A 25673-nucleotide genomic window follows, 5' to 3' on the forward strand; every position below is an offset into this window, starting at 1 on the left:
TCTTTGGACCTGATTCAGACCCGCTCACTAGGCTGCGCTTGCACGTAGCCTGCCGATGTGCGCATGCGTATAAGACGCAGTGCACGTGCGCGAACTAGTCCATGAGATTGGGAAGCGTTTGTTCGCAGCACATAGCCACCTCGCTAGAATGAGTGACAGGACGAGCCATTTGTGGGTAGTGACAGGAGATGGTCGATGGAAACGGGTAAGTGGTGGTGCGAACGCAGGCGTGTCTAAGCGTCTTAACTCCGTTTCAGAGGCGTGCATAATTAAGTAGCAGCGTCAGCATACACGTGACATGGCTAAATTACAAGTGGTGCGTACGTGTCCGATGATACTCAATGTTACCGATTGTTTCATACACTTCCTGGAGATGATGTGTAACACTAAGGGAAAGTGGGCGTCTTAAGACAGGCTGGTGGGCGTCTAAATACATACCACGATCGCACGCCAAGACATAGTGGGTGTGCTAATGCCTTGCCGTGCAATCGCAGGATTTGCATACTTTGGCTGCTTGCGAACGCATCTAGCAAGCGGGTCTGAATCAGGCCCTTAGATCGAACTGAAATAGCAAATATTTAAGGTTTTTATCCATTTTATGCACATGTGATGGACCATTTGTAGTTTTGGAGTGATGGCTCAATCAGCCTCCAGGATGTTAAGGTTCCTGACAAGCCACAAGGCATTATAAAATTTGTGTCCTCGTGCTGGGATGCTTCTTCTGTCAGTTGTACTGGAGATCAGAGGAACCCATTTTTTTGTAGTAACAACTCCACTGAGGGATCATAGTCAAAGAATTCAGAGTTGTAGGCTAATGATGCCACCGCCACTGCTGCAAATGTGTATGCAGAGGGAATGTGAAAATGCTAATGTTGCAGACACCGGGAGTTGTATTGAGAATGCTAATGTCACAGACACCATCATAAAATCAAGCAACTCCATATTAATATGCAGCGTCTATGCATATCCTGATAATTGGCCCCCCGAGTGACCCTAAGGTCGTGCAGACTGGGCGCCTGAACAGAGACGTCGGAGGCATGTTTTGTGCGTACGGGATTGTAGTCATAGGCAGCGACAAGCCCCGTAAATGGTTAAAATACGCCTGCGCTTTTAGCGGCACATCCTGTTACTTCCCCGAAACAGCCCTTAACTGTCAATCACTCTGCATATGAAAACTCGCTTCTTGCGACTACAGTTAAGGTCTTTGATACATGTGCATATGGCCAACTCTGAAGCAACAGTAGAACACAAGCCAAAATGTGGTTCACAACTTTTACCAGAGTGGGACTACATTTATTTGGCCATATAGATAGCCATACACACTATTACTGTTACCTGGTTGTTTGCTTGGCTGCACATATATTGGAACTTGAAATAATTTGGGTTTGGAGGTTGGGCCAAGTGAATGGACCACAAACTTTCCTGTATACAGTTTGTGGTTATAGGTAGTTATGGATTGGTTTTCTATACAATCTGATAGGAATGTTATAAGACTAATGGTGCATACACACGGGATGATCGATAACAATATCATTGTACGATCTCACGGGTGTGCTGGATGTTCGATGTAGAACATCCAGGACACCATGAACCCACCTACAATGGCCAACGATCGCGGGTCCCTATAGTAACCTGGTCAATATGGACCAGGTTGGCCTGCAAGCACGGGCGGTGGACGATAGCGTTATCATCCATACGTGCTCGCACATCGCAGGTCGTTGGCCAACGAAAAATGCACGATATGAACGATAACTATATGATCGATATCGTTATCATTCATATCATCCGTTTTAATCGTGGGTTGCAACAGCTGTAAATTGGTTTAAGTGTAAAGTTATTTTTTTTTCTATTTACTAAACATAAAATGAAAGTTCTGTTTTGAAATATTCAACCAAAAGGAAACCCAATTTATCCTACATAAAACCATTTGCACTTAATTTGTTTATATACCCTTTGAGTGTTATTTTGTCCAGTGTCTACATAACATGTTTTGGCTATTGCTGTACACTCATTGACAAATTGTCCATAGACAGACCCCTGTCAGTTTCTCATGATCAGTGATAACTCCCAGCTCTGTAATGCAGACTGGGGCTGTGCCAGTGCATACAGCGGCTTTCTGGTTTATTAGAGCTGTTGGTCTCCTCCTATGTTTGCCCATATCATCTGACTGACTTTAGTAACAGGAAGTGGTAAAACCAAAGTCCTGGAGTGGATTGGCTTCGGTGGCTACATGTGTCAGGCAATAGGTGTGCTCACATGAGCCTGACAATCTGATGACACATGCAGCCTGAGAACACGTATTTTAAGGTGCTTACAGAAAACACTCTGTTTGTGAAAGTGTTCCATTACATACTGTGTATGTCTTCAGACATCTGCCATTTTTCTAATGCAGTTTATGCCATTCAATATGGTACAGGTAGAGTCTCCCATAGCCGAAATGCTCGGGACCGGGAGCATTTCGGATTTTGGATAATTTCGGTTAATAGAATACCTTGCAGGGGGTCCAGGAGATGTCACAGGAGGCCTGGCGTGGTCCGGCAGGTGTCACAGGAGGCCTGGTGTGTGCTGCTGGGGTGTCCGGTGGATGTCGTGAGTGATCCGGCGGGTGTCGGGTGAAGTCCGGCAGGTGTCCCGTGAGGCCCGGCATATGCGGCGGGGGTAGGTCCTGCAATAGGGTACATCAGGTGCTGTGGGGGAGTCCAGCGGGTGTCACAAAGTGCCTGGCTTGCGCTGCAGTGGGGGGAGCGCGGCATATAGACCATGCCACGCCGCTAATGATTGGTCATTGATCTGTGACGTCATGACGCCAGGTCACGTCATGACGTCACGGCTGCCCAATAAAACTTCGGTTTTTGGAATATTTCGGTTAATAGAATTACGGATATGGGAGACTCAACCTGTAATGGTAATTGCCTCAATTGTAATATTATATAATATGTATATTAATTTCTTTAAGAATAAATAAGCAGATATGTTTACTATCATTGTCCTCTGCAGCTATTTAATGCAATGTCTAGTTGAGTATTTATCTCCCACCCATCATAAAGCGATTACTTCTTCATTATATATAACAAAAGACATTGGCTAAACTGATGCTGATATAGGATGAAAAGCTTAGATGACAAAGCATCCTGTCCATAGCTCTCTGATATCACCCCTGATCCATGTGTGTCAATTCTTCAATCTCCATTCTCCTTTTTTCAAAAACATTTTATTGAAGAATTCCAAAAACAAGACACAATAGTAGAGATGCAGCATGATAGACATAAGACACGATGCAGGTCAAACAAGCAATCAGAGAAAATTGCAAAAGTATAGTCATTAAATGAATCGAGCAGAATGACATGCAATTTTTCGGTTAATACAATAAAAATGAAACTGAAGGGGGTGGACGAACAAGAAGTACTACAAAGGGAGGGAAGGAAAGGATTGGAACTAGGACACCCACATTATGACGTCTTCTGCAGAAGAGGGTGACATGTAAATCAGTAGACCTAAAATACTGAATTTAAGTGAAATGAATATTAGTATTAGTACAGTACAGCTGAGGAAGATTTCAGAGAACAGTGCAGTATGAGTCATGTGTTATAGAAGTTATATAATCAACGGGGGGACAGGAGGGCAATCATCAATTCAGTTGACATACTGTAGCAAAAAACATGTAGTGGACTAAAACAACTTACTAATATTACATTGAATATTGACCGTGAGCATTAGGGTGTATGGTTCCCACTGTTTGTAAAATGATCTAACCCATTTTCTATATCAGTAAGGGCACTCCGTTTATCATAGCAGATGAGGGCTAGGAGTTCCACCTTAAACTCGCTTATAGAGGGGGGAAATTTTATTCTCCATTAACCCAAAAGGTTTTAGTTTTTTTTTGCATAAGTGACTATATATGCATGAAAGAGTATGAGGTGTTTGATGTCAGAGCTGGAGAGTTATATATCAAAATGGCCAAAGGTGAAGATGAGTACATAAAGTTTGGTTAATAAAAACTAACACTGTGTTCCAAAAATGCTGAATTTTTGGACAGAACCACAAGTTATGAATCCCATGGGGGCTATTCAATTAGCCATGAAGCCGTCAGTAATCAGGGATATGTTTTCACCTGCATGAGGCAGGCGAACAAAAATCCCCTGTAATCAGCCCCTTTATCGCGATCATGGCTGCAAAAACACATACGTCCCTGACCTTTTCACGGATTCTATGTGTTTTCATGTGAATATAGATATTTTTCGGGGGCTTATTGAATAGCACGAAAATAAATATTGGGGCTAATTGAATTCCCCCCTCAGTAGAAAGTGAAGGAGTAGTGCATTTTGTACATGCACTACTTTCTATGTATTTCAGCCACATTATTTTGTACACACGGTTTGCACGCTAAATTGTAAGAAGCTGAGCATATGGTGTTCTCGTTGTATACACATACCAACATTATGTAGATGCATTTTGAGGCTATTGTTTACCTATTTGATACATTGTGTATTACTATTTATTGTTAACTATATTTATAACAGCAGAATGGATTCTGAATGCTTTGAAATATAAAGTATATGAGTGGAAATTAAATTCTAAATATCAGAACACACAACAAAACTTAGGGGGTACCTATATTATAGCAACAAAGGAACTATCTGTTATTATATAGCAGACAAATAGCAATACGAGAGACCAATAAAAAGGCTATCGCTTGAGGGACCTAAGTGAAATAAACGAGAAGAGCTACATCTGCTGAATTTTCTATTTTTTTTTTAAGGATGGGGAGAGGGAAGAAAAAGAGGACAGAGAAGGGTACTGGGTGGTTTACAATAAAGAGCTGCTGTTTGTCCTGCTATGATACCTTTTTGTATAAAAATGTATTTGGGCTATAAGTCACCTGGTAGTGATGAGTTGCAGTATGAGTACCAGCAGAGCCGGCCCTAGCCCATTTGGTGCCCTAGGCAGAATTTTGACTGGTGCCGCCTAAAAACAGGTGGCCCTCCTTTGGCCACGTGCCCGCCTACTTTATAGTACCCAGGTCACTTACACCTAATAGGGCAATAACTCCTTCTAGGGCCTAATGCCCCCTATGTAGCCCGGGCCTTGCACCCACCTATATGCCCACTGGCCTATTGCCCGACAGTGCCCCCACAGGTCTAGTGCCCGACAACCCTGGTGGTCTAGGGAGGGGGTATATGGTAGGCCTCATGGAGGGCCTACCTGCTCCGTTGGAAGAGGCTGTGGGGGAGCTTTCTTGGCTCTTCTACTTTCCACCCCCGCAGTCCTCTCCTGTCCTCAGCCGCATTCTTCGGCTGCTGATTGACCGGCGCTGGGAACACATACTCCGTCCCAGCGCCGGCTACCCGCCGCCTATGTTTCCCCGGCGCTGGGAGCAGAAATAGCATCCCAGCACCGGACGCTGATGTGTCCCGCAGGGGACACATCTCCTATTTCTGTGCCAATGCTGGGATCAGCCACTTAATCCCAGCACGGCTTTCCACACGGCAGCAGCAGGGCGGGGGGAGAGGCATGCAGCGCCAGTGGGGAGGGGGGGGGGACTGCGGCAGAGCCCTGGAATGCCCCTAGGCATGCCCCATTTGCTTATTATACCTATGCCTAGGGCTGGCTCTGAGTACCAGGAACCCCAGATTGTGTAAAAGATTGTAACTGTATTGTTAAGTTTACTACAGATCTACCCCATAGAGGGAACATACTACATTCTCCCCATTACAGCAGTTATAGACCGAGTTTTTCCAATCCTTAACTAGTTGGTATTTGTTTGCATTGCATATATGAAACCTTGATATGTCAATAGGGCTACTGACTGATGTTTGTATAACTTTTGAATACTCCCTGTTAAACATGATAAATAAATAGTTGAAAATAATTAGTCCCACTATAATAATAAAAACACCCTCTGGAATAAATAAGCCATGCAAATAAATATTTGATCCCTTTTTGCGTTGTGGACAGGTACAACAAATGGAAGAGGAAATGGGGTCACAGAAGAGCTCTGGAAAATGCCTAAAAGTGTAGAACCTTTGAATCAGGGAATACCAAGGTAAATGTGATTTTTTTTTTTTTTTTTGTACTTTCCTGTGTAATAATGTTTCCTGGTACAGGCACCCCCATAGCTGATTATTACATTCTCACATGCCAGATCTAATGCAAAACATGTCATACTGTAGCAGGTATGGAAGTTGCACATAAAACCTAAGAGGATCTCATCCATTAGCTCAATGGTCTAGGCGAGGGATGGGCAACCTCTGGCACTCTTATTTGCTGTGGAACTACATATCCCAACATGCCCTAACACAGATTTAACATGCCCTAACAGCAAGACTGTGACAGAGTATGCTGTGATGTTTAGTTCCACAGGTTGCCTACCCCTGGCCTAGGCTGTGGCAAAACAGCTCTTGTGAATTCACAGGTCCTACCCTTAAGCATGTAAGTAAGTGTTGCAGGAGGTACGTCTGCTCTGAATAATGATAGGCAACCAAATACACTTCAGGGGCCACATGGGCGGTGTTCTATCATTTATAAGGGCTACACATTTTAGTAATATTTTAAAATAAAACATTCAAGCAAAGAAACAGACACCTATCTACTGATGCCCGGTGTGTTTCCACCATTGACGAGAAGCCATAAATGGTTTAGCTATGGGCATGCGCAGATGGAGCCCTTCACGTGCCAGTCACCTATGTTTTGCCATAATTTGCCTCCCATCGATAGTAAAAAAAACACTCGCCATGAGACCATAGATGGTTGCTAACCATTGATGGTCGGTGGCCATTCCTACACCTATCCGTAATAACATTTCAGCAGATATTTAAAACAAGTGTTCCAATCTATAAGAAACAAATGTGATAATAAACTGGTATATATTTAGTGACATATAGCAAACCACATAGGGGCAGATTTACTAAAGCGTCTGAAAAGGAAAACTAGATGCTTTGAAATGCTCCGCAATCTCCAGCTATTTTGGAATGGATTAGCCTTGTTACCTCTACAATGGCCCATGAACGGTTTATTTGTGATTGTAAGAATTGCCTTCCTAATTTTGATAAAACATGTCCAAACTAGTAAATTTCCTCTTATGCACTGGAATGGGAGCCATTCACCGTCCTTGTTTCACCATGTACTCATGAGCACCCGAGCCAAAATTTGACACCCGCTACATTAGGAGTTAAAGTATTAATGTTTCAGTTCTGCTTTCCAAGCTGATCGCCTCTGTCACTTGTATTGGTTTATATTTATGATTATCTTTGAGTAATGTTCTTGTCATGCCTTGGATTATTATGTACGGTGAGAGTGTGTAAATCTCTGTGTATTGTATACTGTTTTTGTGCTGTATTGTATTGGTTGAACGCTGTATTTCCAAAAATTAAACTACAAATACTCAATGTAAAAAAAAAATTCTAGATAGATGATAGGAAGAATCTAACTGGTTCTTTTGGGCACCACCTCTACTTTTCATTTACAGAAAACGCAGAGCGATTTGGGTGCAGAGAAGTGGAATGTCAGTAGGTATTTCTGGGTGGTACCAGGGGGGTGGCTAGCCACTTTTTCTGCAGTTTAACTGATTTTGATGGCCATGTTCAGATGGCTCGTCCATAGGACTGGTGCAGTGTTCTATGGTGCGCTTTACGCAAAGCGGTGGATTGGCATTGTAGCTGGTGGGTATTTCTGTATGAATATTATCGGCTGCGGCATTATCATAAAGGCACAGTCACGCTGCGCAAAAAGCCTCTGTGGCGGCGGCTTTAAAGTCCACCACTGAATCAGGTCCTCTGACTACAAGGCTATGTCCAGATGGGCAACTTTATCATTTTACTAAATAATACAGCATATCACTGCTTCCCCTCATGGCCATTACACTGAGGCTCATATCAGTCATACTGTCCCAACATCAGTTGTAAGATGGCGGTGCTGGCGGAAACATGGTCAAACATAGAGGTGCGTAGTGTGATCAGATTTCTGCGCCTCAAGAAATCAACAGCTAAAATTCATCGCCAAATGTTTGCGATGTACGATGATAAGATCGTCTCTAGCTGATCTTACGAAGGAGTACAAGAACAAGTATGACACACATTTCAGCATCTCTCCTCTGATGTCTAAAAGAGCTCCTGTTACAAAGAGATGTGGGCAGGGCCGCAACTAGGATTTTTGTCACCCGGGGCAAGACAGTAATTTGCCCCCGCTGGTAATTCCCCCATAGTAATGCCCCCTGCAGCAGTGCACATATAGTTTTGCCCCTGTAGTAGTGCCCATATAGTAATACCCCCATAGTAATGCCCTTGTAGTAGTGCCCATATAGTGATGCCCCTGTAGTAGTGCCCATATAGTAATGCCCCTGTAGTAGTGCCGATATAGTAATGCCCCTGTAGTTTTGCCCATATAGTAATGCCCCCATAGTAATGCCCCTGTAGTAGTGCTCATATACTAATGCCCCTGTAGTAGTGCCCATATAGTAATGCCCCTGTAGTTTTGCCCATATAGTAATTCCCCCATAGTAATGCCCCTGTAGTAGTGCCCATATGGTAATGCCCCTGTAGTGCCGCTTTCACAAAAAAATAAAAACAATACTTACCTTAAACCCCAGTACTGCGTCCGCCTCCGTCCGGTCCGCCCAGCTGCTCCTCGTAGCGTGCGTGGGGAGAGCCGGAAGCTGGAGTTCAGGAGAGAACTCCAGCTACCGCGGCGCTGCAGGGAAGGAGAGCCGGACTGGAGGACACTGGCGGCGGGTGCAGCGGCGCACCCGGTGCACGTGCACCTCCAGCCCCCCCTCCCCCACGTACGGCCTGATGTGGGGACCTCTTATCAAACTGCATACTGGTCATTTGTCTTTATACTTTTAGCATTGTCTTTACTCCTAATTTGGATATAAATACAGTAATTCATCATGTGATTTTTGTTGCTCCTGTTTGGTCTCCCATCCACATAGAATCAACATACGCAGCAGATATAATACGCCTTTAAATCAGACTCCATAAACTACTTAACCACCTTATCCAGAACCCAGGCTGGATGCCCCTATCAGAGTAATACCCCTTTTCCACCACAATTCCGGGTCTGACCCGGAGTTGGAACAGGGTTCCTATCCGGATCAGACCCGGAATTTTGCCGGCACCGACTGGGGATATTCCCGAGTCGGCGCCGCTCACACCGGAGTCGGGTCTGCATAGACCCGGCTTTTGCGGAGTGAAAGTGGCCGCTTGGAGATGACGTAATCTCCAAGTGCCACTGAAGCCGGACCAATCGGCCGGCTGGCAGCGCACTCCAGGTCATCGTGACACGGAGTGCGCTGTTCTCACAGCAGGGTTTCACGGGCGAAGCCTGTGTTAAACCCTGCTATTTACCTGGGTTGGATTGCCGGGTCACTCGACCCAGCGATCCAACCCTCTCCCCTTTTACACCAGGGAGCTGCCCGGGTTAACCCTTCAATAACCCGAGTTTTAGCTCCAGTGTAAAAGGGGTATAAGTTGGCATCAGTGTGACCCATAAATGACAAACTGTCCCAGCACTGAAAAGCACAGGGTCTACTCTGAATGAACTTCCCTTTTGGATGGGACATCGGTTCCTAAGTGGGTTTTCTGATATACACAAATGGTCTCATGAATAGATATAGGAATTTTGAAATAAGTGCTTCCTTATACATATATGTAAATTGTATTCTCTGCTGCACATTTGTGTATTTCCTATTATTCTGCATGAGGACTGGATGGTCCTGATTGTTAATTAAGAACATGCTGCATGTAGTTTGAGAATTTCTGTCACAATAATTAGGAGCTTTGCTTTCAGTCACACATCATCAGTTTCATGTCATATGACTTTTTTTTTTTTTTTTTTTATTGTACTGTTGCATCTGATCCATGGACATCGTTTTATTTTATATAGATGTTTTATATATTGTTATATTACTAAACGGTCATTTTGTTTTTTCATTATTTTTTTATTGTTTGGTGTTCTCTAGTAGTGCAGCCCACTTACAGCTGCAGCAGTACCATTGTCAGTAGGAGTGCCTTATACTGGATTTTCTCTTAGATTTAATCCCCACCAAACCTTAAAAATATAATAAAGTTAAAGATTAATTTAGTTATTGTAGAATGCCTCTCTTGTCCGACTGTGCTTTACCCCATCCCGCCTAGGCCTGAGCTGGTTGTGTAGTCTCTTTAAAAGAGCATTCCTTTTATATGTTTCTAAGTTATCTTTTCTCAGCTGTACATAAAATCTGGCCTTGTCAGTCTAAACAGACAGTTTAGGATAAACAACATAGTTCTATATAATTATTTTTATTTCTATATTTTTTTATACTTGCAGTGCCATTGGGGGTAATACTGATACAGCTGTAAGAGTGCCTTCGCTAAAGATAGATTCATCGTTTGAGTCTGAATCATCCAGACCATGTGTTACAGGAAAGGTACGTATCTTCTGTCTGTCTGACAATGTATTTGTAATTGTTGTTATGTATTGTCTGTTATCTAATTAAATATAAATTTTAATTTCGAAACACCTGTATATGTTATTCATTAATTGAATGATTTTCTACATTTTATGTAGGTATTGCCACTTTTGTGCATTTTTGCACTTTGTTGGAATTCTATAATAAGCACGCATAGCACTTTGCCTAAATAGGTATCAAATTTACATAGGCATTATGCACTTTTTTCCACTATATATATTTCATTTTTATTGAAAGTGTTGCACAAATTTGAAACAATTTTATATTTGACCACATATATGTATACTTTTTTATTTATTTTACTTACAACTAAGATTATCTTTTAAGCACGGAAGGCGCTCATTGTTAACCCTATATATTGTCTGAAATGTGTTTGGTGGATTGCCGACCACCACAATCCTGTTGATAGAGCTGACACCCACAAATTCTGGGAAGTGCATTTTACTATTTAAAATTGGGTATAATTACTACCACCAAAACACAAAGTCCACAGGTATACAGGAACTTACTTGGCGCTGAAATCATCTATAATCTGCATATATATATGTATGTGTGTGTGTGTATATATATATATATATATATAAAATTTTCTCGTGCGCACATATCTGGTAGACAGATGATTCCTGGTGTTGTATAAAAGTATCACACAAAAAGTAGTTCCATGCCTGTAAGCCAGGAACCCTACTACAGTGACAATGTTTGGGTACATATGGAATGCGTCCTGGTACCATGATAATTACACACAGTGATCAATAAGAATAATGTATATCAAATACTGAAGTTACCGTCACACATTTGCAAATCGAAATCCCTGAGATATCACTAGGAATACATGCTGGCTAGAAATGCCATGTTAAATACTTGCAAAACCTAAACAACATTGTAATTGACAGTAAGAGGTTGTTACCAGAGGCTGGGCATACTGAATGTCAGAATTAGATCTAAGAGACTGAGGGGGACAGTTTTTATAGATGACACTTGAGATGTGTGAAGGTTAAGATGTAGGCTTTTGCTGATTACTTTTTAACTGTGCTTGAGCAATTTCAATTGGATTCTTGAGGACACAAAAGCCAGTGGTCCAGTGGATATAAAGGAGCAAGACAGGAAAATGAGTAGTGCTGCGGCATTTAAGATGGATTGAAGTAGGAATAGATGGATGAGGGCAAGGTTGCAGTAGTCAAGGTGGGAGATAATGATACAATAGGTATGTAGGAGATTAAAGTAGTCAAAGTGGGAGATGAGATAATAGATAAGTGTTTTTGCACAGTCTTGGATAATGGCATAATCTTGCAACATTTTGGAGGTACAGGTGATAGGTCATGTGGGAGACTGGATATGAAGAAAACTCAGATGACAAAGAGATTTGGGACACCAAGTTGTGGGATTGGACTTCAGAGGAAAGTGAAATAATGTTTTTGACTGAGATTTGAGGGGAGAAGGTAACTGAGGGAGGAGGGAAGAAGATTAGCTCTGTTTTGGACAAGATAAGCATTGGGACATCCATGTGGAGATAGTAGAGAGACAGTTTGTTACATGAGTTAGTACAGAAGGGAAGCGATGACGGGATGAGAGTTAGATCTATTGTCATTGTAGAGATGGAACTAGAGACCATCTGAGCGAATTAGCTCACCAGAAAAGAAGAGGTGTAGAGTGAGAAAAGCAGAGAGCTGAGAACAGAGCCTCGTGGGAGCGGAATGGAGAGCAGGATGTGCCAGAGGTAGAGAAACTTAAGGAGCAGTTTAATAGGAAGTGAACCAGGAAAGAACTGTGTCACGAAGGCCAGTGGAATGGTCAGGAGAAGAGGGCGATCAGCAATGTTGAAAGCAAGCAAGCATGATCTGTTACAGTTGTTGACTGTAGGCTGGATGTACCTTTTGTCAATTGAGATGTGAGGGTGGATGGACATAGTAAACACACCTAACTTGTAGATAAAGCTGCATTGTAATGTTCAAATGGGTGGAAATTTCACTTTCTGATCTTAGTTGTTCTTCTAATAGTATAAATAAATGCACAGTGGATGAAGATGAAGATATTTAATGAGAATGGTGTTAAGTCACCCATTTGTTTTATTATTCCCTTTTGTTAACTTAACTTAATCCTAAACCTAGAAATAAACACACTGACACATGTATATGGAATTCAAAGAGGTCACAGCCAGAATTTATTGATCAAATTGAAATTCTAGAATAGGTGGCAAGAAGAAAGCAGTGCTCCAAGGCCACAGCCCAGTGGATATCAATACAAATAAAAAGGGGCGGATCCCCGCCCTGCACAGACTGACCTGGGGCAGTACCATCCTTCCCTAATTGGCACAGCATTGGTCCCTCCCTTGGAACAATGACCATGTCCCCCCTTTAGGCGGTGACAAACTGGCTGCTCTCAAAGGAAGAATGCTACCACAGGCACTCCTGCGCTAATAATAGGCCGCCCATGAGCACTGCTTCCCGCCAAAGCCCGGTTCGCAGAACCAGGCCCGCCACCAAAACTGTGACCTTCTTAATGAAATTGAAAACTGCAGAGGTCATCGGTCAACGCTCTAGCCGCGCGCTCGTGAGATGTACCCCGTCGGGCCTATGCAAGCTCTCTGCCCCGTGACATAAACTTGGGTATTGTATGACGCGTCCACCAAACGCTAAATGACAAGCGTGCAATGGCCATATCCGTTCAATACCCACGAGCGCGACCAAATCATTGCCTCCCAAGTCTGGCCCCAAACTTCTCCTCTGCTGCCCATGGGGCATCTAGCAGGCACTTACAGTGCATTTTTCGTAATCCTAAGCAATGCCACTTACGCACTCACAACCAAAATTGGGCATGTAACTCCAAAGGGTGCTGGCTAGCCCAGTAAATATAGGAATTTTCCCATACCCGACAGTTAGCACTCACGGACAACCCTGTCCGAAAGTTCACCTAGACAGAATTGGCATTTATACAGACAGATATTGGTATTTAATACAAACAGAAATTGCTATGTATAATAACAATAATAATCTAACCACAAGGAAAGGGAAACAAATAGTTGGGTGACCCATCTGAAGATGAAAAACAGCAAAACCTCCTTGAGGGCAAAAGCTGAAAATCCTTTCAGAATCCCTAGTGGCAGTAGGCATAAGGCCCCTGGGTTTCCCAACAAACTCGCAAGGAGCGCAACTACTTAATGCTACTTGTTTCAAATACGACTTCCACTGCCCTAGCTATAATATAATTCTGAAACACCCTCGTAAAGTACGACCTGGACAAAAGGGAGTTAGATTAACATGGATAACCACTGCCCGCCACCTGGAGGGCAAACCCTATTAAAGTACCCCAAAGAGCAACTGGCCAAATCACTGGATCTGCATGCATCTGAATAGAAATCCTTCGCTCCCTGCCAGTTAATCTGTCTTAGACCCATCTATTCAGCACAAGCTCAATACCGGTTTGATAACCACCTTATTTTAACATTAAACCTGATAGCGCAGAAATCTTAGTAGCAGCAACTAGCTCGCCCATTCTAAAAGCCCTAAAGTAAGCTAATGAAAATGCTAATCAAAAAGGGGGGGGGGGGGGGAAGGCGCCTAGCACTTGACCGAAGCCACTCCTTTACTGGCCCAATCAAATCCTGTAATAGGGCTGCGTTGATGGGGCTCCGCGCAACGCCTTTGTTAGGACACTCCCTTGCCCACCCTATTAAATACCTTTGTTAATACTCTCTTGCCCACCCTATTAAATGCCTTGTTTAATACAAATAATTTGTCAGGATCCGCCAAACGTGCAACTTGGAAAATTATACTGGGTAACACTGGAGACAAGCCGCCTTGGAACGACCCCTGTCATAGCAGCTACAGACAAATTCTGCCATACAATCATTAACCACCTGAAACCGCCCGCACTTGGAAGCTAAACACCTTGCCAATCGCACAAAACTAGCGTGTAGGTCTTAATGTACTTGGTGCCCATGACTTCCGTGCTAGCCCCTGGATGCCGGCGTGACGATCCGCCAGGCATGGAAGGGGAAGGAGAAACCATGTAAATTAGCAGGAGGCGCGAGCGAATGAAACATGTCCTACTGAACGATATAAGATGTCCACTATCTTGGTAGCAACGCCCGAAACATGCCGTGCCCTAAACTCAATATTCCTTAAACACATAGATGCCTAACCACTGCGAGGCCGGATCCAAGTCCGTCCTAGATTAGAGCCTTCTTATACCACACCTAAGTTATCACCAAACAGGATTTGCCTAATGCAAGGCTTGCTGGACCGCAGTTCGACCGCCACTACAATTGAAAAATTCTCAAGAATAAGGATGTTCCTGTCTAGGCCCTGAACCCCACTGGAAACCGGCCAAGGCTCCCTGCCACACTCCCCTTCAAATGCACCACTTAATGAACAGGATGCATACGTAACGGTCTAAGTTCGGACTTGGCTACGGGTGACGTGTGCAGAACTGTACTCCGTTGAATTTGCGCATAAAAAACAAACAAATGCGCAGCATGTCCACTCCGCTCCAGAGGGACACATATGAGGTGACGAGGCTTCCTAACCCCTGCTGTGGCTCCTTCTAGCCGTCTACTGAAAAACCGACCCCTATGTATGACTCTAAATGCCAAACTGAGGGGGCCCGATAGCAACTGCAACTGTACTAGCAAAACTTTTTTTTTTTTCCAAAATGAAATGCTACTAGCAACTCCCCAAAACGCCACGCCTTCGCCCTAGTCAAGCGGCATAATCCTATCAAGGTATTGATTTCTATCCGCAAATAAGATAATGCGCATAACTGAACCTTCTTACCTGTCACGAGCCATCGGGGCTCCCATAACGACTAAACTAAGGAAATTAATTGAATACTGGCAAACTCTGGTATCTACTAGCCCCATAACATGAAAACATCCAGGTAGCGGGACACAACAGTATGTCCCAATACCCGCATGGACAACTACTGCAAAAAGTAACTAAAACCTTCAACTAAAGTACACGAAATGAAAAAGCCAATCGGCCGGCATGTAAAAACAGTCATCTTAACCACAAGGCCATAAGGGCTTTACCTCTGTGTAACGTAATTGAGCCCTGCAACTCCAAACCCCAAATATTTAAAGGACTCGGGGTGAAATGGGCAGCAGTCAAAAAGCAGATGCGATATCTGCCTTAGCTAGTAGAGCCCTCCCCCCGTTTGTTAAACGGCGCAGTGATCTGACAGATATTTTGTGTGATTGCCGAACCCTTCCATTTATGTAAGAGACTCTGTAACAACCCCAATTTACCAAATTCATTCTACGACACCCCCTTGAAGGCGGTGCACCTAAACCCTACCAAAAGTGGGTGGAGCAAAAGGGGCCACGCATGGGCCCCCACCCGACTTCCGCTTTCAGATTCCTCTCAGAAACCAAGGATATTCCTGTGTCAAAGATAAATGCAAACCCACGCCAAAACCCCCCAAATTAATCAATGACTGTGCTTTTCTGAACACCTCTGCGCTGCTGCTGCAATATTCTCCTTGACCCTGTGCGGCAGACCAACGCGCACACCTTGGCTGGATGAATGCTCCCACAGAGCATGCAGATATGACTGTATCCACAGCCTGCCCCATATGACCCTGCGTGTTATTACACGTGTAGCACTACCAGCGGTTGATGCCCACAGATCTGGGCAGGCCAGAAAGGGCTGCTTCCGACCAACCGAGGATTCCGCAGGCAAGCTAGGCAGTTGGTCGAGCAAGCCAAACCTCAACATCCTTGAAACCTAATTGAAAACACTGCCTGTCCCTCCTGTTGTGTCTGGACTCAAGGTAGCACGCCGCAAAAAACATAACATACCCGAAGGCCCCCGCCATTACTCCTGCTGACTTAGCCTGAACTAAACCTACGTGCGTCAGCCGTAATCACAAACATATCCACAAATTTACTCTTCACTAACGGCTCCCTACTTTAAAACTTCAAATCTTTAAGGATAGCCGTATTCGCTCAGTGAACCATAACCCGCACTTCATCCGGTACCTCAATTGCTGACACTGTGTTAAATCTCTAAGGGCACCCTTGCTACCCATTAAGTAACGCCTAAGCTTGCGCGGATTTACAAATGAACTGGAAGAATCGCTAGAATCATCAGTGGAAGGGGAATGTGTGCTGCGCAAATGGGTTAACACCATGCTCACTTGATCCTGACGTGGAAGGCCCAGCCACTGGCTCCTTTGTGTTCGCCAACAGTCCCTCGCTGCGCGGTGCGCCCATAACGACTTGATTCGACATCAGCACCATCTGTCCGCTGGACTTCGACAATGGTCCTAGACGCTCAAAAAACTGTGACCTGGGGGCTCGAAAAAATATCCGGTGAAACCCACGCAACAAAGTCCCTCCGCAGAAGAAAGAGCAGGAGATGCTGTAGCCAGCGGGGGTACGGGATCAGGTTTTGGGGGGAGGGGTGTGAGGAGGGGGTGGAAACATGTATGGGTTCAGGAAAACAGCTATAGTGGCATGCGGCTGGATGGGCATAGCTATTGCGCCTTGTAGTGAGGCACCAATCCCTGGGAAAAAAGGGGGGGGCCACGTTAGCAGTGGAGGGGGCGAACTGGAGGAGAGTGGGGGGCAGTGGCTGGCAGTGCATAAGCGGGGCGGATGATAAGGGGCTGAAAAATGCATTGGGCTTATGTGCAGCATCCCGGTGGCAGGGAAATAAGGGGGGGGGGCAGCCCGGCGGCGCGTCATTGTAGGCTTGAATGGGGCAGGATTATTGTGCTGTGCACCAGCCGCCCCTAAATGCAAGGGGGGTGTAACCCCCACCCCAGGGTGCGGGGGGGGAAAGGGGACAAGTTGGTGGGTGGCGCGCTAGGGGACACCGCACCAAGGGGGTCTCTGGTGCTGGCAGAGCAGGGGGGGGGCTGTGCAGGGAGGTGTCCCCCTGTTCTTAAGTAGTGGGGGCATGGGGGGGGGTCGGAGGGGTGCAGCAGAGCACCATGCGGCGCCTGGCTGCACAAGATGGCCGCCGCAACCCTGTGGGTGGAGCTAGCCACCGGTGCAGGGAGCGGGATGGCCGCGCTTAGCGTGAGGGGAGACGGGGAGTGGGGGCCGTCTAGCTAATATTGCTGCCGCTTGAGAGCAGGCGGCCGCGGGGAAGGGGTGGTCGATGTGGGGGGGGCGGCAATCGAGAGCCGGCAGCGGGAGTGCAGGCAGGTGGAGCCTTGCGCCTGAGCGGACCATGGCCCTCGCCTGGCTGGGGAAGCAGCCACGGAGGTGAGAGGCCTGGCAGCCGGGGGCGGGGGGGGACGCGGGGCCTGTGTATCTGGAAATGACAGGGAGGGAGGGCACTGGCAGGTAACAGGGACTATATGGAAACACAAGCGGGGGAAGGGGGAGGAAAAGTATGGAACATGTGCAGAAAGGAAAGGAAGGGGGGAAATTAGAAAAAGGAAAGTAGTAAAAGATAAAATTAACAGGAGACAGAGAGGGTGATAGACCAGGGGAAATAAATGGGGTGTGAAATGTGAAAGAAGAAGAGAAAGACAGACATATAAAATACAATACATATGTCACTTAGCCAGCCTGGTTGAAATAAACTGGAAAGAGGAAGATGGCTCCCCTCACCAGGCTATTTATATGGAACCTCTAAGCCCTCCCTTAAATCCTACCATAGGCTTATACTCCTCAAGTGACGAATACTAACCACATCCCCCTCCAGCTTTTAACCCTTAACTTACCTAACAAAATTACATATCAAACAGGGTGCTTATCTATCCTCAAACTTATTCAAGTATTCGGATGCATTAAACATAATATCCTCCAGTCAAGTAAATTATTTTTTTCTCTTTCTAATGTTAAAGGGACTCAAGAACTTAAAACTAAATAAATGGTAGAGGAATAAATAAATAGTTCACCCACTAAGGGACACTGGAGTCTCAGTACAGTGGGATAAAGATGTGGGATAACCGGGAGCTGGCACTTTAATAAAGTTGAATAGTAGCTAGCTCCTCCCCCTCTATACCCTTCTACAGGTCAGTCTTAATTTTGTGCCAAGGGAGCTGGTCACATACAAGAGCTCTCTGCTAAAAAATCAATGGATCCTTGATCAGCATGAGGATCAGACAGGCAGCTCACTGCCCCTGCCTGTCTGCTTCGTTGGAGCTGCCGAGAGACCTCACAGCTGCTGCTTGCAGCTTGCGCTGGGGTCTTCAGCTACAGAGACCACTGTCTCAGGGGGGTAGACAGACACGCTGTGTGCGGCGTTCGTCATGCTCCACCATTAGCAAGCCCGCCACCGGCAGCATTTGGCAGCAGAAGGTTAGTGACTCCTGGCACTCTGAGTAGCAGGGTGACCAGGAGGAAATGACAGGCGGCATTAAAAGCACTAAGCAGCAGCGCTGAAAGGCGCCAGAATGGAGCCTAACACACAGTTCTGCTCCTGCCTCCCAGCAGCCCCAGCACTTCCAGAAGGAGGCTGGTGGCCATTTCACAAACACAAGGCTGCTGACACACGCAGAGAAAGAGACCTGTCTGCCCAGATTGTGCCTGCACAGTGGGGAAAGACTTGTGAAGACCAGGTCGGACTATGTTTACACAGCATTATATTGTGTCAATAGCGCTGGTCTCTGAAGCAGCGATGGTTGGACGGGGTTGATAGCATAACCTCCCTTTATGCCCTTATCTCTTCTTCAAACAGTCTCTCTGTGTGTATTTGTCTGTATCACTACTTCTCTACTACTGTGTCTGTGTACAGTGAAGTGGTAGAATGACATCTAAGGGATCTAAGGCTGCACAAAAACTTTCTCCCGTAAGAATTGTGTAGAGAAGTTTACACAGGGACTATCATCCAGTTCCCTGTTGTGTGAGAAGTGTGTTTCAGAGACACAGACTGCAGCATCCCCACAAAATTCATGGACTGATCAAATTACATCAGTCATGTCTCAAATGTCTGCAGAGCTAGAAGCTTCTCGCTGGGAGAGAGAGGTTGAAAGAACTCAGAGGTCTGCCTTCTCTGAACCAGACTGGGCGCGGTCTTTAGCCAGGTCTGTTGAAGGGCTCACAACGGTTATGTCAGCCCAGGTTCCTCCCATGGCATCGTCCTCTAGTGTCCCTACTAGGAGACTAATACCGAATCCCCTTATGTGGGATGATCTGGAAGAGGATGACATGCTTGATACAGAGGAAAGGGAGGTACAGGACCCTATAAAGGAACAGGCACCAGAGGAAGCAGAGCCTGTATATCAGGGGGTAGAGGCGCTGATTGCAGCGATATGCCAGGGGTTACATGTTGAGGACAGGGATCCTGTAGAGGTTAGGCCATCTACTTTTAATAAAAAGGAAAGACTGGCAGCCTCCTTTCCAGTGTCTGAGGAATAGGACGAGATCCTTACCTCAGCATGGAAACACCCTGATAAAAAGTTTCAGATTTCAAGAAAGCTTTCATCATACTATCCCTTTCCTGCAGAAAGCAGGCATTTATGCGAAACACCTCCTTCAGTGGACCCTTCAGTGTCACGTCTGTCAAAAAAGACAGTGCTCCCTGTTCCAGGGGCAGTGTCTTTAAAGGAGCCTTCTGACAGGAAGTTAGAAACTACCTTGAAGTCAATGTATACTGTAGCAAGGGTATCTCTTCGACCCGCATTAGTCAGCTGTTGGATCAACAAGGCGGTGGAAGCATGGGCTACGCAGCTCGCTGAGGGCCTTAAGACTGTGGCTCCGGCGGAGGATCTGGTTCCTCTAGCGGAACAAATTGCAGAGTCTGCTACTTTTCTTGGAGAGACTTCTAAAGATATTTGTAGTCTTTACTCTAGATCCTTGGCCTTGGCTGTCTCAGCCCGCAGAGCCCTGTGGCTGTGATAATGGCAGGCAGATGCGGAATCCAAGAGAGCCGTGGAAGTGCTTCAATTCACAGAAGAAGCTCTGTTTGGAACAGAACTGGATAAGTGGATATCTCAAGCCACAGGTGGTAAATCCACTTATCTCCCATCTGCTGCTCCTCCCCCAGGAAGCCCTTTGCCGGACTGTCCTTTCGGTCCTTTCGTATTCCAGAGAGATTCAGGGGCCATGGCAGAGGCGCTCCCAATATCTCCCGTGGTTCCAGAGGCAGGGGTAGAGCCACTGCATCCTCCTCCCAGTAGGATAAGGTTTCAGTTAAGCCTCTAGCATGATGCGCTTCCTTCTCTCCTGGGGGACCCCAGGGTGGGAGCTCGCCTTTGCAATTTCAGAGAAGTTTGGATCAAGTCTTGTCAGGATGCGTGGGTCCGGGACATCATTATTCAGGGGTTGAAGCTGGATTTTCAGATCCAACCTCCTCCTCATTTTTTCACAACCGGTTTGCCGGCATATGTGGACAAACGGGTTGTTATAGAGGATGCAATAGAAAAGCTACTGTCTTCTCGAGTAATAGTACATGTTCCTATCCATCAGCAGGGTCAAGGCTTTTATTCCAGCTTGTTTGTGGTTCCCAAGTCGGATGGCTCGGTGAGACCCATTCTGAACTTCTGAAACATCTCAATCCTTATTTGCGGACTTTCATGTTCAAGATGGAGTCCCTGCAATCCGTCATTGCAGGGCTAGAGAGGGGCGAGTTTCTCGTATCCTTAGATATAAAGCATGCTTTTCTCCACATACCCATTTGGCCTACTCATCAGGCATTCCTTCGGTTCGCAGTGCGGTTACTATTGTCCCTTACCTGGACGACCTACTCCTCAAGGCTCAGTCTCTCAATTACTGCAGGACATCCAGGTAACAGGGCCTGATTCAGAGCCGGACGCTCTGAACGAGCGCCCGCTCTGAATCAGGGGGCTTTTTTTTGTTTTGTTTTTGTGCGTCCTCCTGGATGCTCGCATAGCTGTGGGTTACCACCTACAGCTTTTGCGAGCGTCCATGATGATCGCGACCATCGGGCTTGCGACGAGACCCTGCGGTAGGGTCTCGCTGCTGCAAGCCCTGGAGTGATTTTGGCTCTATCAGAGCCAAAATCACTCCCACTGACATCACTAGTGATGTCAGTGGGGCAGGCCCCAGACGGTAGGCGTTGCCATGGGAATGCCTCCGTCTGGGCAGCCACGCCCTGGCACGCCCAAGAAAGGGGGTGTGCTGTCACTCACCATCGACAGCACACCCCCTTTGGTGCGAGACCCCGAGCGACGCCTCCATCGTGTGCATGCGCATTTGGGTACCATCGACCCGTGTGGGTCTGAATGAGACCCCACAGAGTCTGCTGTTGCAACATGGATGGATCCTGAATTACCAAAAATCTCATCTGCAGCCTACACAGCGTCTGCCCTGCCTTTTCTAGGGATGATTTTGGACACAGTAGAGCAGAAGGTACAGTCAGGTGCATAAATATTGGGACATTGACAGAATTTTCATATTTTGGCCTGTATTCACCACCACAATGGCTTTGAAATGAAACACACACGATGTGCTTTAACTGCAGACTTTCAGATTTAATTTGAGGGTAATTACATCCAAATCAGGTGAACGGTGTAGGAATTACAACGGTTTCTATATGTGCCTCCCACTTTTTAAAGGGCCAAAAGTAATGGGACAAACTAAACAATCCTAAATCTAACTTTCACTTCTTAATACTTTCTTAATACTTTCTTAATACTTTGTTGCAAATCCTTTGCAGGCAATTACAGCCTGAAGTCTGGAACGCATAGACATCACCAGAAGCTGGGTTTCATCCCTGGTGATGCTCTGCCAGGCCTCTACTGCAAATGTCTTCAGTTCCTGCTTGTTCTTTGGGCATTTTCCCTTCAGTTTTGCCTTCATCAATAAATTCAAGGGAACCAGTTCCATTGGCAGCCATACATGCCCATGCCATGACACTACCACCGCCATGCTTCACTGATGAGGTGGTATATTTTGGATCATGAGCAGTTCCTTTCTCTTCCCATCACTCTGGTACAAGTTGATCTTTGTCTCATATGTCCATAGGATGTTGTTCCAGAACTGTAATGGCTTTTTTAGATGTTGTTTGGCAAACTCTAATCTGGTCTTCCTGTTTTTGAGGCTCACCAATGGTTTACATCTTGTGGTGAACCCTCTATATTCACTCTTGTGAAGTCTTCTCTTGATTGTTGACTTTGACACATATACACCTACCTCCTGGAGAGTGTTCTTGATTTGGCCAACTGTTGTGAAGGGGTTTTTCTTCACCAGGGAAATAATTCTTCTGTCATCCACCACAGTTGTGTTCTGTGGTCTTCCGGGTCTTTTGGTGTTGCTGAGCTCTTCGGTGTGTTCTTTCTTTTTAAGAATGTTCCAAACAGTTGATTTGGCCAAACCTAATGTTTTTGCTATCTCTCTGATGGGTTTGTTTTGATTTTTCAGCCTCTTGATGGCTTGCTTCACTGACAGTGACAGCTCTTTGGATCTCATATTGAGTGTCGACAGCAACTAATTCCAAATGCAAATGTCACACCTAGAATCAACTCCAGACCTTTTACCTGCTTAATTGATAATTAAATAACTAGGGAATAGCCCACACCTGTCCATGAAATAGCTTTTGAGTTGATAGTCCCATTACTTTTGGCCCCTTAAAAAGTGGGAGGCACATATAGAAACCTTTTGTAATTCCTACACCATTCACCTGATTTGGATGTAATTACCCTCAAATTAAATCTGAAAGTCTGCATTTAAAGCAGATCTTGTTTGTTTCATTTCAAAGCCATTGTGGTGGTGAATAGAGGCCAAAATATGAAAATTCTGTCAATGTCCCAATATTTATGCACCTGACTGTATTTATTCCGCAGGAAAAAATCATCACCATCCAACACATGGTGCGATTGATACTGCGTCATCGCACCATGTCAGTGCACCTTTGTATTCGCCTTCTGGGAAAGATGGTTGCATCCTTCGAGTCCATCCAATACGGGAGGTTCCATGCCCATCCATTCCAACTTGACCTCCTCTCTCAGTGGTTAGGTTCCCACCTCTTCCTTCACCAGCAAGTTCAACTTTCACCCAGGACTCGGACATCTCTCATTAGGTGGCTGAATTCCTCTCACCTATTGGTAGGCAAGAGGTTTGCATTGTGGGAATGGATTCTTCTCACCACAGACGCCATTCTGAGAGGATGGGGGCAGTGACTCAGGGAAGCCACTTTCAGGGCCGCTGGACTCGACTGGAGGCAGTACTGCCCATAAACATTCTGGAGCTAAGGGCCGTGTTCTATGCTCTTCAGGTGGCACATCCTCTGTTGAAGGGCCAGGCCATCAGAGTGCAATCTGACAACACCACAGCTGTGGCGTACATCAACAAACAGGGCGGTACCAAGAGTCGGTCCGCCATGAGCGAGTTAAGCCGCATTCTTCTCTGGGCAGAGGAATATGTGGTAGCAATATCAGCAGTTTCAACTCAACTGCCACGTTACTGCTCCAGGACAAAAGATCCACAGGCAGTGGCAGTGGATGCTCTAACAGCTCCTTGGCGGTTTGTTTGTCTACCTGTTTCCACCACTCCCACTTCTTCCTCGTCTGCTGCAAAGAATCAAATGAGAAAGGGTAAAGGTTCTGTTGGTGGCTCCAGACTGGCCCAGATGGGCGTGGTATTCCAACTTATGTCTTCTACTGATAGACGACCCGTGGCCTCAAGTATCAAGTATCTGCTTTGTCGATTTTCTTTCAAAAGCGACTAGCATTATTACCGGATGTCCAGACTTTTCTACAAGGGGTTGTCAGATTACAACCTCCGTTTGTACCTCCTACTGCCCCATGGGATTTGGATTTGGTTCTCTCTTTTCTCCAATCTTTCCTATTTGAACCTTTACAGACAGTGGAATTAAAATTTTTATCATGAAAAGTGGTTCTCCTGTTGGCGCTCGCCTCTGCTAAGCATGTGTCTGAGCTAGGGGCGCTTTCTTGTCGTCAGCCTTACCTAATTTTTCATGAAGATAGGGCTGAGCTATGCACGCAGTTATCCTTTTTGCCTAAGGTAGTGTCTGCGTTTCACATCAACCAACCAATCGTGGTTCCGGTGTGTAAATAGGATTCGTCGGCTTCAAGATCCCTAGATGTTGTCCAGGCTCTTCGGATTTATGTTGATAGGACGGAATCCCTCCAGAAGTCGGATGAGCTGTTTGCTCGATATGATATGGCGCGGCCGGGCTGGCCGGCTTCTAAGGCTACTATTTCTAGATGGATTCGTCTGGCAATCAGACAAGCCTGTCTGGCTGCATCAAAGGAACAACCTTCTTCAATCACATCGCATTCTACGCGCTCGGTGGGTCCTTCGTGGGCGGCTGCCTGCGGGGTTTCTCTGACCCAGCTTTGTCGAGTGGCCACTTGGTCAGGCCGGCATACTTTTAAAAAGTTTTACCGTTTTGACACGTTTGCGCCATCTGCTTCACAGTATGGCCGTGCTGTTTTGCAGGGTTCTCAGCGCTCTCCCGCCTGGGATGTGAGCTCTGGGACGTCCCCACTGTACTGAGACTCAAGTGTCCCCTAGTGGACGAAGGAGAAAACAGGATTTTGGTACTAACTGTTAAATCCCTTTCTACGATTCCACAGGGGACACTGGACGCCCACCTGGCGCTGTTCCACCTGCATTTGTTATTATTCTACCAGGTTTGGACAGTCAGTTTTTTCTTCAAGGTCTGCTTGATTTGTTTGCATATTCGCTTGTTGTTTATGTATGTTCTAGTTCTCGTCTCCTCTGTTATTCTATTTCCAGCTCTCCTCGGGCACAGTTTATTAAGACTGACCTGTAGAGGGGTATAGAGGGGGAGGATCTAGCTACTATTCAAATTTATTAAAGTGCCAGCTCCCGGTTATCCCACATTTATACTCCAGTGTCCCCTGTGGAATCGGAGAAAGGGATTTAACGGTAAGTACCAAAATCCTGTTATCTCTATGAAACATCATACATCATGGGCAGAACCTTTTGGATACATTTATCAGACATCAGCAATTTTATTTTCACTTAAAAAATAAATGCAAAAATGTGAAAGACAAAAATATTATTCAAGTGATTATTTTATATATCCAATGTTTATGTATTGATTTTATTTTATGTGTAAAAAATATTCTGATGTTAATGGTGGTTTTATTTAATTTTTTCTTTTCCACTGTGACTGTTAATAAAATTAAAATAACGGATATTCTAGCAACTTGTTGAATATAATGGACCTGAACTAAAGTTAGTAGCAAATTAGAGAAAAAAGCAAAAAGTTAGCAATTACCACTTTAGTAAAAACTATGTTGCACTGCGGGTGGGACAGATTTAAAATGCACAGAGAGATTTTACATTTAGAAGCGGTGTATCCTTGCTTAATTCTGAATTTCAGTA

General features: G+C 45.4%; 1 protein-coding gene across 4 annotated transcripts in view; it reads left to right on the forward strand.

Annotated features, from left to right (window-relative positions):
* LOC148511735 (synaptotagmin-like protein 2) overlaps positions 1–25673 on the forward strand; it is a 155615-nt gene that overhangs the window by 89306 nt on the left and 40636 nt on the right. For all 4 annotated transcript variants that reach the window (XM_088482864.1, XM_088482863.1, XM_088482865.1 and 1 more), the window contains 2 exons: positions 5956–6043; positions 10303–10402. In XM_088482864.1, the coding sequence (XP_088338990.1) occupies positions 5956–6043; positions 10303–10402 (188 nt within the window). The remainder of the gene's footprint in view (positions 1–5955; positions 6044–10302; positions 10403–25673) is intronic.

The sequence above is a fragment of the Taudactylus pleione genome, unplaced genomic scaffold (genome assembly GCF_031769625.1).
Source record: "Taudactylus pleione unplaced genomic scaffold, aTauple2 ptg000296l, whole genome shotgun sequence".
Taxonomy (NCBI): domain Eukaryota; kingdom Metazoa; phylum Chordata; class Amphibia; order Anura; family Myobatrachidae; genus Taudactylus; species Taudactylus pleione.